Source organism: Thunnus maccoyii, chromosome 4 (genome assembly GCF_910596095.1).
Source record: "Thunnus maccoyii chromosome 4, fThuMac1.1, whole genome shotgun sequence".
NCBI lineage: Eukaryota > Metazoa > Chordata > Actinopteri > Scombriformes > Scombridae > Thunnus > Thunnus maccoyii.
This window is the reverse complement of record NC_056536.1, coordinates 31335682-31350200: the sequence shown is the minus strand read 5'-3', so window position 1 is coordinate 31350200 and position 14519 is coordinate 31335682. Positions and strand designations below refer to the sequence as shown.

The following is a 14519-nucleotide window of genomic DNA, read 5'->3' as shown; positions in this document are numbered from 1 at the left end:
GTGTAGAGACATGAAGAGGAGGATAACCAGGGATGCAGATCACACACACACACACACACACACACACACACACACACATACACACACACACACACACACATATACACACACACAGAGGCCCTGCTGTGCAGACTGGTGGTCATCATGACCTGAATGAAACTATTGATACAGAGCAAACACAGTCGGACTGTGTGTGTGTGTGTGTGTGTGTGTGTGTGTGTGTGTGGCCACCTGCACTAACACAGGGCCAGGTGGAGGAGTTACCCTCCTCTTCTTTCTATCACTGCCAAAGCTTCCACTTCCCCCTTTTTTTTTTTTTTTTTAAATATTCCGTCTCTCCTGCATCTCCACAGCTGTCTGACTCTCTGTTTCTCTTTTCTCATCCTTCAGTCTTCCTAACTGACTCATAAAGACTCAAGAATGCTTTCAATGAAGTCCAATTTTATTCTTTTATAGCATTTTTAAACAACCTCACGATTTAAATAAAAGAAAGGTTGCACAATGTTTTAAATTTGTTCAGTCAATACTAGAAAAGGTTGGGTTTTTTTTAATCTGCCTCTAGATCTGAATCAAAACAGACTTTTCTTTTCTTTTTTAGAGAATATTTAAATCATTTCTGGGAATATCAGGGTTTTAAACGAGGATGAGATGTGCAAAAATTTAAAAGCGAGTCAGACTCACGACAAGTGAATCGTTGCAAAACTCAAACTGACCGCATGTCACGCTTTCAAGAATATGGCAACCAACTGTAAGAAGATGGTACGGCAGATCAAAACCGAAGACTTTGCAATTAGAAACACCTCATGCATGTGCAAAGCTGCCTTTTAAAATAAAAATGACTCCGAGGTGTGACATTTTTCTTTGACAGCAAATCAAAAAACAAAAAAAACAACACACAGGTTAAGATTGAATTAAATGTGTAGGAGTAAAATTGTGTTTTGCCAAAAAATTAAACATAGTTGAAAGTCTGTTCAAGCAGAAACGAATGAAGCTTGTTCTGACAGACTTTCCACCGACAGAGAAATGTAAGAAAAGAGAATCTTTGTTTCATCACTGTCTGCACAAAGAAAACAAACCAGCTCTTTCTCCCATGGCCGCACTGAACTGCTATTTGATTGTAAGGTTGTCATGTTTGGTCTTTATTGATGTTGCATGCAATAAATAATAAATAAAGTGAAGTAAAGATTAATTAGAAATAAACTGTGATGGGAGAGTGTCATCCTGTCTGTTTTCAGCCTTCAAACTAATCTGATCTTTTACTCAAACTGGACTTCTTGGATTATATTGCATGAAGCAACACGCCCTGTTTTCTGGCTACATGTCTGGGTCAACATTAGCTGGAAAAAGAATAATACGCTGACATGTCCTTTCGTATGAGTAATGCCTCTAAAAACTGAATACCAAATGAGAGGCTTGTGTGTCTGTTTTGAAGTCTTAAGTCAGGATAATACAGGATGAATTCAGAAGTGATTAAAACGTTTCTGTTTTCATAGCCACCAGTGATTAATGCCACCAAGTTATGGCACGCTGACGCTCCAAAATGCTCCTTCTCCGTCCCGTCACGCAGCGCGAACATGATACAAAAGGACAACAAAGTCCGTTTTTTCCACACAAGTGCTGTTCAAAGGAATCAATCTACATTTTTAGACATGTTCAGCACCTGCAGACATCCTGTCTTGTTTCTTTTTTTTTTTTTTTTTTCCCGTTCATTTCTTTGAAGATCTTCCAAGTCATCCATCTGCCCCCATGTGCAGACGGGAAGCCTTGTTTCCAGTCCTGTTATCTATTCAGACCAAATCAGGCGGTGCGGCGAATACGGAGGTCCTCCCGTTGGTTTGAATCAGAGGGGAGCGCGTTTAGACTGCGAGGGGTTTTGGAGAAACGCGACCCGACGTCACGATCAGACCGATAAACTCCGCCATGACAGAGGATAAAGACGTTACCAGGATGGAGAAGAGGACGTTTCTCTTCCTTTGATAACGTTAGAAGTAAAGCTAGACTTTGCCGTCGGCTTCTCGACTCGTTTTAAGAAAGACGAGAGAGAGCAGCTGTGGTAGAGTGAGCTAGAGAGTGAATTAAGAGAGGGAGCGATGGTGAGAAAGCAGGTGAGTCAGATCGATATCAATAGATCTAAAGCACAAACACGCCCACACACACTTCCACTCAACACCTGATGACCTAATTCTGTCTTCTGTGCTTTCTTCTTCTATAAACTCATCTGTCTTACATTGTACTCCGGCTGGGTTTCAGAGCTGGACGAGGTGCTGCTGCTTTGGGCCGAGTCTTTGGAGTCTTGTTCCATCAGATCCAGACGGGGGGCTTCAGGGACCCCGCCGGACACGACCACGATGGTCCGAGGAGCGCTGACACACTGACACACAGAGAGAGAGAGAGAGAGAGAGAGAGAGAGAAGTGTAAAAAAAAAAAGTGACGGCAAAAGAGCGAGAAAAACTGAAACAACATGTTTAAAATAAAATGAAGTGAGGTCAGAGGACAGAGAGATAAAGAAAAGGAGGATGAAAGTATTTACAGAACAATTATACAGTCATGTGTGTTTGCAGAAGCTTTTCACCTGAAGACAGGCTGTTATGAAAACAAACACCGATCAAATCTCCACCCCACACACACACACAGTGAAACACACACCACCCATTACACCTCTGAGTAAATCACTGTGGCATTTTTACAGGAATTTAAACTTTGTGCCTGACTCATATTTAACCAGGAGATCCTATGTGCCTTTTAATGTAATTTAATCACATACAGTTAAAAAAACCTGATTGGAAATAACAGAAATTTAAAATAAAAATGTTAAAAGTTCTGATGTTTTTACGCCGGAGGAGGAAAAGTTGCGTCCATCATTTATATATAAGATAAAAGTTGAAGAGACCAAAACTAAACTAATAAATCTTCCAGCAGTAAGCGAGACAGTCTGCAGAAAGTTTTGCTTTCCTCCGACACACTTCCGACCACATTCAGGTGTGCAGACGTTTCTTCCAATTTAAATAAAACTTGAAACATGACGTGGAAAGAAAAAAGTGTAAAGTGGAAATACTTCTATCTTCTGCCTGATGAAGGTCTGAAGACCTGAACACAAGCGACGGAGGAAGTGTGCAGGAGTTGTTTTGGTGTGCAAGAACTTTGCTGAAATCTCGATTAATGTAGATGTAACATTTCTGCACCTATTTTCCTCTGCATTACCGTCTAATAAACACCGCATAGCGTGCAAACAGGTGGAGAAATCTACTAATAATAAAGGAAAACTGAAAAGAAAAAACATGGTGTATCATTTTTAGAGAAGAGTTTCTATTTATGTCAGAATATTTGCGTGACAACAGCTAAAAAAATACTGATTTGCATTTTCTTTTGCTGAATGTTTGGGGAAACTGTTGCATCTGGATGGAAAGAGAGGTGAGAGTAAAGCAAAGAGAGACACCACAGAAGGAAGAGTAAACAGACAAAACAAAAAGAAATGGAAAAAAAATAGACAGAAACAGAACAAGAGATAAACAGATAAATCCTCCTTTCTTCTCTGATTCTTCTTCTCTTGTGTGTTTAACAGGTTAAATCTGTGCAATTTTTTTTTAAAAAAAGGGGGAAAATGTGCTTGTTTTTGCAACCTGGATACAACCACATTTATACAGTTTAGAACATCTTTCCTCTTACTCACCGACCTCTTTATAGAGACACCAGGATGTGGGGAAGCAAAAAAAAACAAACAAAAAAAGAAGTGAACTGACTGAACTGAACTGTCCATAACCATCAAACCACACTGCAATGCAAAACTTTCTGTGTGCACAGACAACTACAGTAAATATAGTGGACCAGTGTATGTGTGTGTGTGTGTGTGTGTGTGTGTGTGTTTATCCTGGTCAAGGGCATCTTCTCTGGCATGTGCTGATTCGGATTATTTTGACATTTATTCAAAAAGCGAAGCAGCTGCAAAGAGATTCATACAGAGAAGAGCAAAAAAAAAGTGATAAAAAAATGTAAAAAAGCTTCACAACCAGCTGCTAAAAAGTGTTTCAGGTGACGTGTGTGTGTGTGTGTGTGTGTGTGTGTGTGTGTGTGTGTGTGTGTGTGTGTGTGTGTTTACCGGTAACATGCTGGGCTCCTGTTTGCGGTTCTGTCTGCGAGCTTTGCCGTGCGGGTGCGTCGTCAGTCCGGCCTGGAAGATGGTTCTGGGTCGAGGTGTCTGTCTCAAACTCAACTGAGACGTTCCTGAAGACTTCTCCTGTAAAACACACACACACACACACACAAACACACACACACACACACACACACACTCAGTGGATTAAAATGTTTATATCCCCTCCTCCTCCTCCTCCCCCCCTCACAGAGATGATTCATTAACGCGCTTCTACGAAAGCAAAGCGCGGTGTGTTTTGCGGTCGTACCTCGCTGTAGGAGTCCCAGGTGTTTTCCTCCTCGTCTGACTTCTTCCTCCTCCTCTTCCTGCTTCCGCTCAAACACTGGTTACCGTCTGAAAAACACAGAGACACAGACACAGAGAGACAGAAGGTCAGACAGATGGCAGACAAGAAACTCAATATTTTCAAGTGATAAAAGTGCAGAAAGCAGCAGGAAAAGTATCATATTTTCCACATTTTTTTTTGTCTCAGACTGGATTTGAAATGAAACAATGACAACGAGGTTAAAGAGTTCGGCTGAACGGTTTATAAATAACTTTTTGTCCCGATGGAGAGTGTAGGAGGTTAGTGATGCAACCGCGGATGTGTCTGTAGGACTAAACAAAGTCCTTAAATACCACTGACGGTGTGTTTTATTCTCTGAAGACGAGACTCGAAGCAAAACAAGCCAGAAAGTGAAGCCGGCTGCGGTTCAGACCTCACCTGCTGACGCCTGCGAGACGCCTCAGTGTCGCTGACGGTGAAGAATTTGACCCCGAATAGAAAAAATGTTTAGGTTTTATTGATTCGTTTCATTGAATTTGACGTATTTACTTTGGTTCCCATAAATTGGGAGACTACATGACATCAAAATGTCTGAAAGTTTCTAATTATTCCCAAGAAAGTTTTAAGAAAATAACTCTTTTGTATTCATTAAAATCTTTATCGATGTTACTGTTAAAATATATATTATATCATTTCAATATGTATAATATTTATCTGCTGGTTTTATTTCCATGAATAATGTTATAAATCCTCCCCAAACAATTCCATGAATGCATTTTTTTTTTGGTGGAGGAAATAATTTATGGTTTCAGCATAAAACTGTCAAATTGTGTTTAGTTTCGTGTATAATTGTAGATCTTTAACTCTTCCTCAGGTCATTAAAACTTTCATATTCCCTGAAACGACAGTGAGGACACGACCTCGGTGTCCTAAATAGTATCTACAGTCCTGGAAATAATCGAATGAAAAGTGCTGTCTGCCTTTTCTCTGCTCTATAATTAGTGCCAAATTGCATAGTTCTTCCTAGAAAACCCGTCCTCTGAATTTACAGATTCCTTTACAGCGTTCCAGATTCTTCTGACTTTATATGACGTTATAGGAATTAAGAGTATTGGCCCTTTAAAATAAAGCATTATAGACTAACTCTAACCTCCAGTGTTCATCTGACGTCAGTGTAAACACTCGTAAAACACGAGTCAGAGCTTTAACCTCATAGTTTCATTTAAATCCAAACTGCTGCACACATCAAAGCACAACAAAGAAATGTGTCACTGTTAAAAACCGCCGTACGCTGTGTGTGTGTGTGTGTGCGTGTGTGTGTGTGTGTGTGTGTGTGTGTGTGTGTGTGTTACCTTGAGGCGAAGCGGCGTCTCCGTTCTGTTTGGGGCTGAAGGGGGAAGGTGGCTCGGCCGCAGTCAGGGGGCTGTTCTCATTGGTCAGCTCCACGCCGCTGTCGTTCTCTGATAGGCCCTCCGGCGGAGGCGTGTCTCCGTTCACCGCCGCCTGTCGACGGAGAGAGAGACGACACGATCAGTCAGGTCACACGAGACGTCATGTATATAATCGCTTGTGTTTGATTGAATCCAGGTGTATAAACGAGGGAGGCGACGATTAAATGTTTCGCTCAGTCGAGAAACAGAAAATTAACGAACAGATTAACTGTTTTTAGTAATTTTCTAATTTTCTTGCCTCTCAAATGAATGTAATATAATACTAATTAACATATTTTGGTGTCTTTAGACTTCTATGATGCTAAAATGAATATATTTGGGTTTTTTTGGGACATTTTAGAGACCAGATAGTTGCAAACCAACAATAAACTTAACAGAGCTGCAATGTACTGACAGAAAATTAACCGCCAACTATTTCAATATTTCATCATTTTGAGTCATTTTTCTAAAGAAAAAAATGCTAAAAATCTCTGGTTCCAGCTTCATAAATCTGAATATTTTCTGGTCTCTTTAGTCCTCTATGACAGTAAACTGAATATCTTTGGGTTGTGGACAAAACAAGATATTTTAGTTGCATTTTGGGCTTCAAGAAACATTGATTGGTATTTTAAAAAGACCAAACGAATGATGGATTAACCAAGAAAATAATCAGATGTATGGGTAATGTAAATAATTAGTTGCAGCCCTAAAACACAGGGAGGGTTCTTGCAGCATGTTGTCGTCAATTCCCTGTCAGCTCTCTAACGTCACTTCTCTAATAAAGCACCTAAAGCTTATTGGTAAACCAGTCAGAAGCTGGACAGTGTAACCGAACATGTCTGAATATGTTCTACAGTCCCAAAGGCAAACAGTGAGTGTTTCCAGTGAAAACACACCTTCACAGAGCTTCACCTGCCGGCCCACCCAGTGCCGAGGATAACGCTGGTGTGTTTGATGACAGTGTGGTTGATGTTCTGGCTGCACATTCAGTACCTGACAGAGCTGACAGCAACGCTAAACATTCCCAGAGCCACAGATAGAAAGACCGTCGGTCTGTCCGTGATGCATTACGTCCACAAATCACCCCCCCCCCCCCCCCCCGCCCGAGAGGTACAACCCCAGAGGTAAGAAACCTGCTATTAAACTGTCACATGATATTCTCGTAATTCTCTAATCACAAACTATTAGCAACATGCATGACGCTCAACTCAGCATGGAGCCAACATGGTGCAGTCGGGACCTGTTGAATCATGGCTCCCAGTGCTGAACATCCTGAATCTTCTAATCCCTGAGGCACAATAGATGATTCCTTTGCCAGAACGCTTGACGGCTTTCCAACTGGGTCACTCGTTTCCAAAACCTCTTTTAAACTTTACAAAGTCCATGCGCTGGCTTACTGTGTAACATATCCTCTTTATGTAAGACTGATATTAGAGTAATATTCACTACTAGATCACTGACGTCATGAGGTTTTCTGCCCATGAAATAACATCGAACACCAAGCATTTTGTTCAAGCTACGTCTTGCAACCAGCTCTTGATCAAAAAACAAAAAGGATGTACGACTAACGTCACACAAGTTGTTTGTTGACCAAATGAAACAAAGCTGCTGTTAACAGCACAAACCATTTTAAACCTAAACCTCCCAGACATTCATTTCTTTTGCAACATATGGAACCGAACCCTCCCTTCCCTCTGGGCATTAATTGTCTTAATGAAACACATTCCTGCCCTGCTCATGTCAAAGTCATAGAAATGATGCCAAGATTAAACACTAACAAAGTCAATATATTAAAACAAATTAACATGTTGGAGATCGGCCAGCATGCCCAACAGCACTATAAGTAAACTATCTGACTCAACACAAACACTATTGAAACAAAACAACACAGCGCACGGCTTTAGCTACTGGTGACAGTCAGTTATTTGTCTGTAGAGCGAGCGTGCCGTTCACCAGAGGGATCGGTGAGGTAAGCAGGGATCACCTCAGCGCCTGAAGGTGGGCCGGAGAGCTTTTACTGTAATACAGTTTCTCTGTCTGCATCACTTTCACCTCATTAGAGGTGAAGAAGAGCTGCCATGCGAGGCTGCAAGCCTACCTTACATAACAACCTCGCTCAGCTCGGCTCTGTTCGGACTTGAACTTGCAACATCCCACTTAAAAAAGTAGTGATTCCACCTAATCCCCCCCTGTCTGCTTAGATTAGAGGACCAATGAATACAAAAGATGTGTAGATATTAATGTATTTAGGTAACACCTAGGGAGATTTACACGTGTGTTTAAGTGTTAACGTGCATCTGTGTGTGCTTTTGTATGTATAGTATGTATCCATTCTAACAATTCAGACAGGATTAGTATACATCAACAGTTTGTACACACCTTCCCTTCAATGAGGAAGTGTGTGCAAACTTTTGACTGTTACTGTATATTGTGTTGCTAAGGCGGTGTTCAAACTGAAAGCGGTAGCGCGTGAAAAACGCAGCCCTCCCATTAATTTGAATGGGGGCAATGTGTTCACGCCGTGGGGGTGCCATCATACAAGGTTTGGTAAAAAAAAAAAAAAAAACAACAACAGTTAAATCGGCTCAACTTTTGTCATGATGCAACCCAGCGTCATCTGGGTCCCACAAAAAACAAGTTAGTTTATAGGTTACTGGTAACTGTCGATTTGAAAAGGGGAACGGGAAAAACAGGGAAAAAACGGGAGGTGGATGACGTTTTGTTACTTAACATGAAAAACAAATTAATTTGTTTATCCTTTTATTAAACAAGTTGAACAGCTTTGGACCCGGAGGCAGCGATGCAATTCCCTGCCTAAACTGCCAGAAAGTAGAGGACGTCAGATGAGTAGGCGGTCCTTCAGTGTGGTCCAGGACTCATTGCATTTACATTGCTAAATGAATGTGGTCACCTGCAGCCCAGACCACCTCCGGATGTGGTCTGAGTGATCAGATCTCAATCCGTCCTCAATGCCTCTTGGGTGTGTTTACACCTGTATTTAGAGCCGTCCACTTGTGATCGGATCACGGACGTTAATACCAGGTGTAAACAGGGCTAAGCTAAGCTAACTTAACTGGACACGGAGAGGAAATATGATGGAAAGACAAAAATAACTAACAAATGAAATAAAAGTCAGTGTGGTGGATAAATGAATTAATACGTGGTTGCTCACATTAAACTATTTTGGATTCATGTATTTTTAGACTCATACAAGATGAGACTTTATTTTACAATTAATGGTTAATTGCACTCTGTCAGTGTTTACAACTATCATTATTATCTGGTGTTTAATGTGTCACTTGGAACAATTTGGTATTTATATTCTCATTCATCAGCGGTCCGACCTTCTCATAACTCCTGACAGTTTATTCTCTAATCTTTTACTGAAAATTAAGGGTTCTGTCACAGAAAATGTGCAAAAAGAGAAGATGTAACCAAGAAAGCGAGCGGAGAGAAGGAGCAGCTGTGAAACAGATGGAAATTTGTGAGATTCTGCTGACATTTTAAGGCAAATCACAGCTATGCATATCTGAGGCTGTTTGTGATTGTTAAAAGTCATAAAACAGGGAATGCATGCGGTGTGTGTGTGTGTGTGTGCGCGCGTGTGTGTGTGTGTGTGTGTTTGCAATGCCAAATTTCCTCTATAATAAATGAACTCGGTGAACTTGTGTGTTAAAGTGTGTGCTCAAGATGGTTGAGAGTGAGAGCTGCTGACGGGGTAAAGAGAGGAACAGTGAGACAGGCAGACACAGCGAGGGAGGAGAGGGTCAGAGGGGTCACCGCAAAACGTCGGAAATCATTTTCTCCGGACCGTGAACGAATGAGACGGAGGGAAGGTAGAGCTGCAACGATTAGTCGATTAATCGATTAGTCAACGTTAGTAGCAACTATTTTGATTGTTGATCAAATCAGTTGTTTTGGGGGCATTTTGTTGCATCTTGGGCTTTTTTGTTTGTTTTTAATGACATTTTATAGACCAAACAGCTTATAATTAAACAGATAAATTGATTATGAACATAATCGTTGCAGCCCTGATGAAGAGTCTGACAGTAGTCTTTAAGACGCAGCACTTGAAAAATCTGATCTGATGGCTGCTCAAGATGAAAGGTAACAATGAATAATAAATAAAACTTTATATCAATCATGCTGGTTATTTCACCTGACCAATCAGCTGACGAGCCAACACCCAGTGGTGCAAAGTACAGAAGCTACAATGACTCAATTACCTGATTTAAGTACAATTTAAATGTAGTTTACTGGAGTATTATAAAGGAATATTTCTGGTTTTATTTTATTCTTCAACCATTAACAACACTTCCTATCTTTAGGCTCCACTTCCATAAGAGCAAAATATTTTTAAAAAATAGTTGATTTTATCCTCAAAACTGCAACAAATGAATTGTTTCCCCTTAATTAATTCATCTGTCAACTATGTGATGCTTTCAAAATGCTTTTTCATCTGACCAACACAAAGATATTCAATTTATTATGATGCAAAGCAAAGAAAAGCAGCATTTGATCAGCTGGAACCAGAGAAAATTTGACATTTTTCAGTTTTCTGAATGACTTAAAACTGTTTTCAGAATTACTGTTGTTGAGTTTTCTGTTCTTAATTGACTAATCATTTAGCACAAATCTTCAAGAGGCTTTTTATATTTATATCCCGCAGCCTAAAAGTAGTATTTATTTATATAATTTTACATTAAATTATTCTACTGAAGATGAGAGTGAATTATTAATCCATGTTTTTCATCATAAACGCCTGTTGTGTTACATTAGAGTCTTGAAAACACCAGAAACCGAACCAGCAACCTTCAATTACCGTCGGACATCCACGTACATAAAACCTGCCGAGTGCTGAGTGAAAGTCATATCCTAGGAACGGAGAAAGCCACTGCAGGAGACGATATTCAGGTTGAAAAGGCTCTGAGTGAGGAGCTTATGGAGATGAATGGAGGCGAGGAGTGACTGCAGGAGGAGAAGTTTGGTTAGCAGGAGCGATGACAGGCGGAGAGGCGGCTCTCTCTCGGTCGGGGGAGAGACGGGAGAGGAGCAGCTGTTGTAAGAGCCACGGCAGATGTTTACAATGTTCATTACAACTACTGTGTAAAGTCCTAATCTGTGTGAAATAATACGTGCTTGAGTGGAAGGCAAGGGGTGTAAAGAGGACCTAAAAACACAAAGATCAGCAGAGGAGGGGCCGGTTTGCTCATCTTGTTTTATTTAAAGTTTGCAAACTCTGATTATTGCAATAACTACATTATTCTGAAGACATATCATTTGTTTGTAGGAAAGAAACCTGGTAAAAGTTTATGTTGCACAGGAGCTTTAATTTGGTAATGCATATCACTCTATAAAACTATACATATAGCCTCTATGTAAGACTTAAAGCAGCTAAAATTGATATTTTTATATTAACAGCATGCTAATATAGTGATCAACCTACAGAGAATTATACAGCAGAAAGGTAAGTTTGTCTGCACAGCTCTCATTGTTTTATAATAGGTTTAAAGAGAGTACTGGGCCCCAGTTGTTGAATCGTACTGGTTTAAATTCCACCACAAAGCCATCAGGTCTCCCAGACGGCCAGCAGCGGCCCTTCCTCTCAAGTGGCCAAGAAATCCGTTAATGCTGGTTTTAAATGTGCAAAGACCACCGATTCTCCTCTTCACTAAGCTGTGAAAAATGAAAAACGGACTTAAAGTAAATCTCACAGGACATGACCCTCATGTCTGATACCTCCCAGTCCTTGGATGAAGGATCACAGCTGGAAGAAATCTGAATCCCAGCTGTAACTCCTACCACAGCGCCGACCGCACACTCTTCCAACTCTGACACACTTCGACATAAAATATCAGAAAGAAGGGAGACGGGACGACCTTGAGGCTCATTTCAGTGACTTCCTGTTTCACATTCATGTAGTTACACACATATTCACACCTGGCAGCTGCTCTGTCAAACCACAGACAGAGTTTTTTTTTAATCCACAGGTGTTACTGGGAATTTTCGCTGGTAGTTGCCTTACAAAGCGGCAAACGCATGTAAACATTTCAAACAATAGGGTTTGCTTTTCAAGACAATGTAAGACCGATAAAGTCCAGGGAAACCTGAGGCCCGTTTAACGAACGCGGTTTGCGAGCCAGAGCCAGTTCTCCTTTTCACAAATGTTTGTCACTCTCACAAAGTGCTGATGAATTTGTGTGCGCTGTGCACACGCATGAGCCGTAAGTATAAGAGTTTCTTCTGATTAGTTAAATGTGTCAAAATGAATCCAAGAGGAAACAGGCTCCTGCAGAATTTTGATAGTATGCTCATCTTCTTCTTCAGGAGCATTTCTGTTCTCTCCCTGTAGATGCAGAGTCTCTGGCACAACTTCACCTCCTTCCAAGGTGCACAGAGAAGAGAAGGAAGTCTAGAAAGATGACTTCAACTCCAGCAACACTTGTAGTATGAAGAACAACTTTATTAGTTGACCGATGTAAAAGAAAACTGAATAACAGGTTATCATTTGATGTATTTCTTCAATATATCATACATGTTTCAGACAGTGTTTAAGTTCAGTTTAGTGTTAGTTTGTGTTTCACACCTGTTCTAAATTCTTCTGTGCCATGTCTATTCTAAACTTAGTTCTTTGCTGTGTAAGATGAGGCAGTTGTGTGTCTAACAGTTAAGTTTATTCTGTTATACCTTTACCTGAGCCAGTGATAAGATAAACTGTAGTTATGTAGATGTTTATGTGTAAAACTGATAAGCTTTAGAGGATAGTGTGGTTTGTCCTTAATTTAATATAGTAGTTATGTTGTTTTTTGATGCTACTTGGTGCATGCTTATGTACTGTCATATATGGTCGTGAAGAAAGTCTGTTCCTAGGTTAGCTGAACTTTTGACTTATGTTTCTATCTGAGGGTTGCTGACCTGTAAGGTTAGTAAACAGATGTCTTAAATTCTGTATGAGTAGTATTTAAGGGACTGGTTAAGTGCCAACCTTTCAGACAAAGAAAAGATAGCTAGGTGGTATGTATCTTTGTCTCCAGAACTATGATGCATTATACTTCTGATTGTATTATTTGATTACACTATTTCATAACCTGACAATGCTCTCTTGTGTGTTTATTGAGTGATCAGCAATTTCCCCATTACACCGGCGCGTTTCGGCTTGTGGCCTTCATCAGGGTCGTCCAACACTAAGAATGCTGATGCACGGTCACCTTTTGGTTTGCGGTTTGTTGATAAGATAGAAGTGGAACAAGGAACAAGGAGCTCAGAAATGTAGCTAGGGGGCGAGTTCATGGAGTGCTTTATACGTAATCAGCAGGATCTTCTAGTTTATTCTGAATTTTACGGGAAGCCAACGGAGGGATGCAAGAACAGGGGTGATGTGGGACCTTCAGCTAGTTGCGGTTAGAAGTCTGGCTGCTGTATTTTGGATTAACTGTAAATGTTTTAGAGAAGACTGACTGAGGCAGGTGTCGAGGGAGTTACTGTAGTCCAACCAGGAGAAAATTAATGTGTGGACAAGAACAGTAGGAGACAATGTAGGTCTATTATTTTCCTCGTCATAATCATATAGACTGTTATTCTACAATTAAGGGTAATCAATTCACCCATCTGAAGTCTGGTGTTGACATTAAATTAGGTGCAGAATCATGTGTAACACTAAATATGTGGTTTACCTGTTAAATATGTCCATATAATTTGTTTTGTGTTGGTAAAAACAAAAACCGAGGATCTGTGAACATAAACCTTCTATTTGTAATCATGATGACAAATCATCAGCGGCTTAAAAACCACAGCTTGAGTGAAGAACATTACAGGAGCGTTGAGAGAGTGAAGAGACGCCACGGAGAGACGCTAACAGGGACACAATCCTTCTCCAGAGGAAGACGTACTGGATGAGGAGGAGATTTGCTTGTTTCTTATGAAGTGAATATAATTTAAGCTTCTTTTTTTTAAATGTTTTAATAACCTACATCATGAGACTCTGTGCCTGGACCGGTTGTGTCTCCCCCTGCTGGGACGTTCCTGTTGTGGTCACCTATAATTAACCCCACCTGTGATTGTGAAATAGCCAGAATACACGCCAAAGACGTCCATGTGGCAATATTTAAAAGTCAAACCGGAGTCTCTCTTATCATAAAAACATTAAAAACACAGTAAGTCAGACGGTGTATTATCTAACGTACTCGTAGATTTATCTGTAATATTTAGCATTACACTTACACCCTTCCAGGCTTCTTTTATACAGATGATTTAGAGAGACACAACTTTACTGACATAAATCACAAATAAGCTTAATTATTCAAACCAAAAACCAAATTAATTTAACTTTAAAAAAAGGATTTTTCTGTGATTTTCCAGATAATCATTCACAGAGTTTTTTCCTCTCTGGAAACGTAGGCCGGAGCTAAAATGTTTCTGGCAGCGTTAACCACCATGTGCTGCATTCACACCATGAAAGCTTCTGGTCAAAACACATACGATACTGTTTTTTAACCATAATTACACCAGACAGGAAAAAGCTGTTATATTTTATATCAGCAGCAGCAGCAGCCTGCGGGGGAGCAGCGGTGACAGACAGACGTGGGGAGATGATACACATTCACACCTGGGAGTTGATGATTATTATGACACCACAGCTCCCTGTGTGTGTGTGTGTGTGTGTGTGTGTGTG

At 40.4% G+C, this 14519-nt stretch overlaps 1 protein-coding gene across 3 annotated transcripts in view; it reads right to left on the bottom strand.

The window, feature by feature from the left end:
- dnmt3bb.1 (DNA (cytosine-5-)-methyltransferase 3 beta, duplicate b.1) overlaps positions 1-14519 on the bottom strand; it is a 50101-nt gene that overhangs the window by 20046 nt on the left and 15536 nt on the right. For all 3 annotated transcript variants that reach the window (XM_042408575.1, XM_042408578.1, XM_042408579.1), the window contains exons 3-6: positions 5771-5921; positions 4401-4486; positions 4097-4234; positions 2228-2371 (exon numbers count right to left, since the gene is read on the bottom strand). In XM_042408575.1, coding sequence (XP_042264509.1) covers positions 2228-2371; positions 4097-4234; positions 4401-4486; positions 5771-5921 — 519 coding nt within the window. The remainder of the gene's footprint in view (positions 1-2227; positions 2372-4096; positions 4235-4400; positions 4487-5770; positions 5922-14519) is intronic.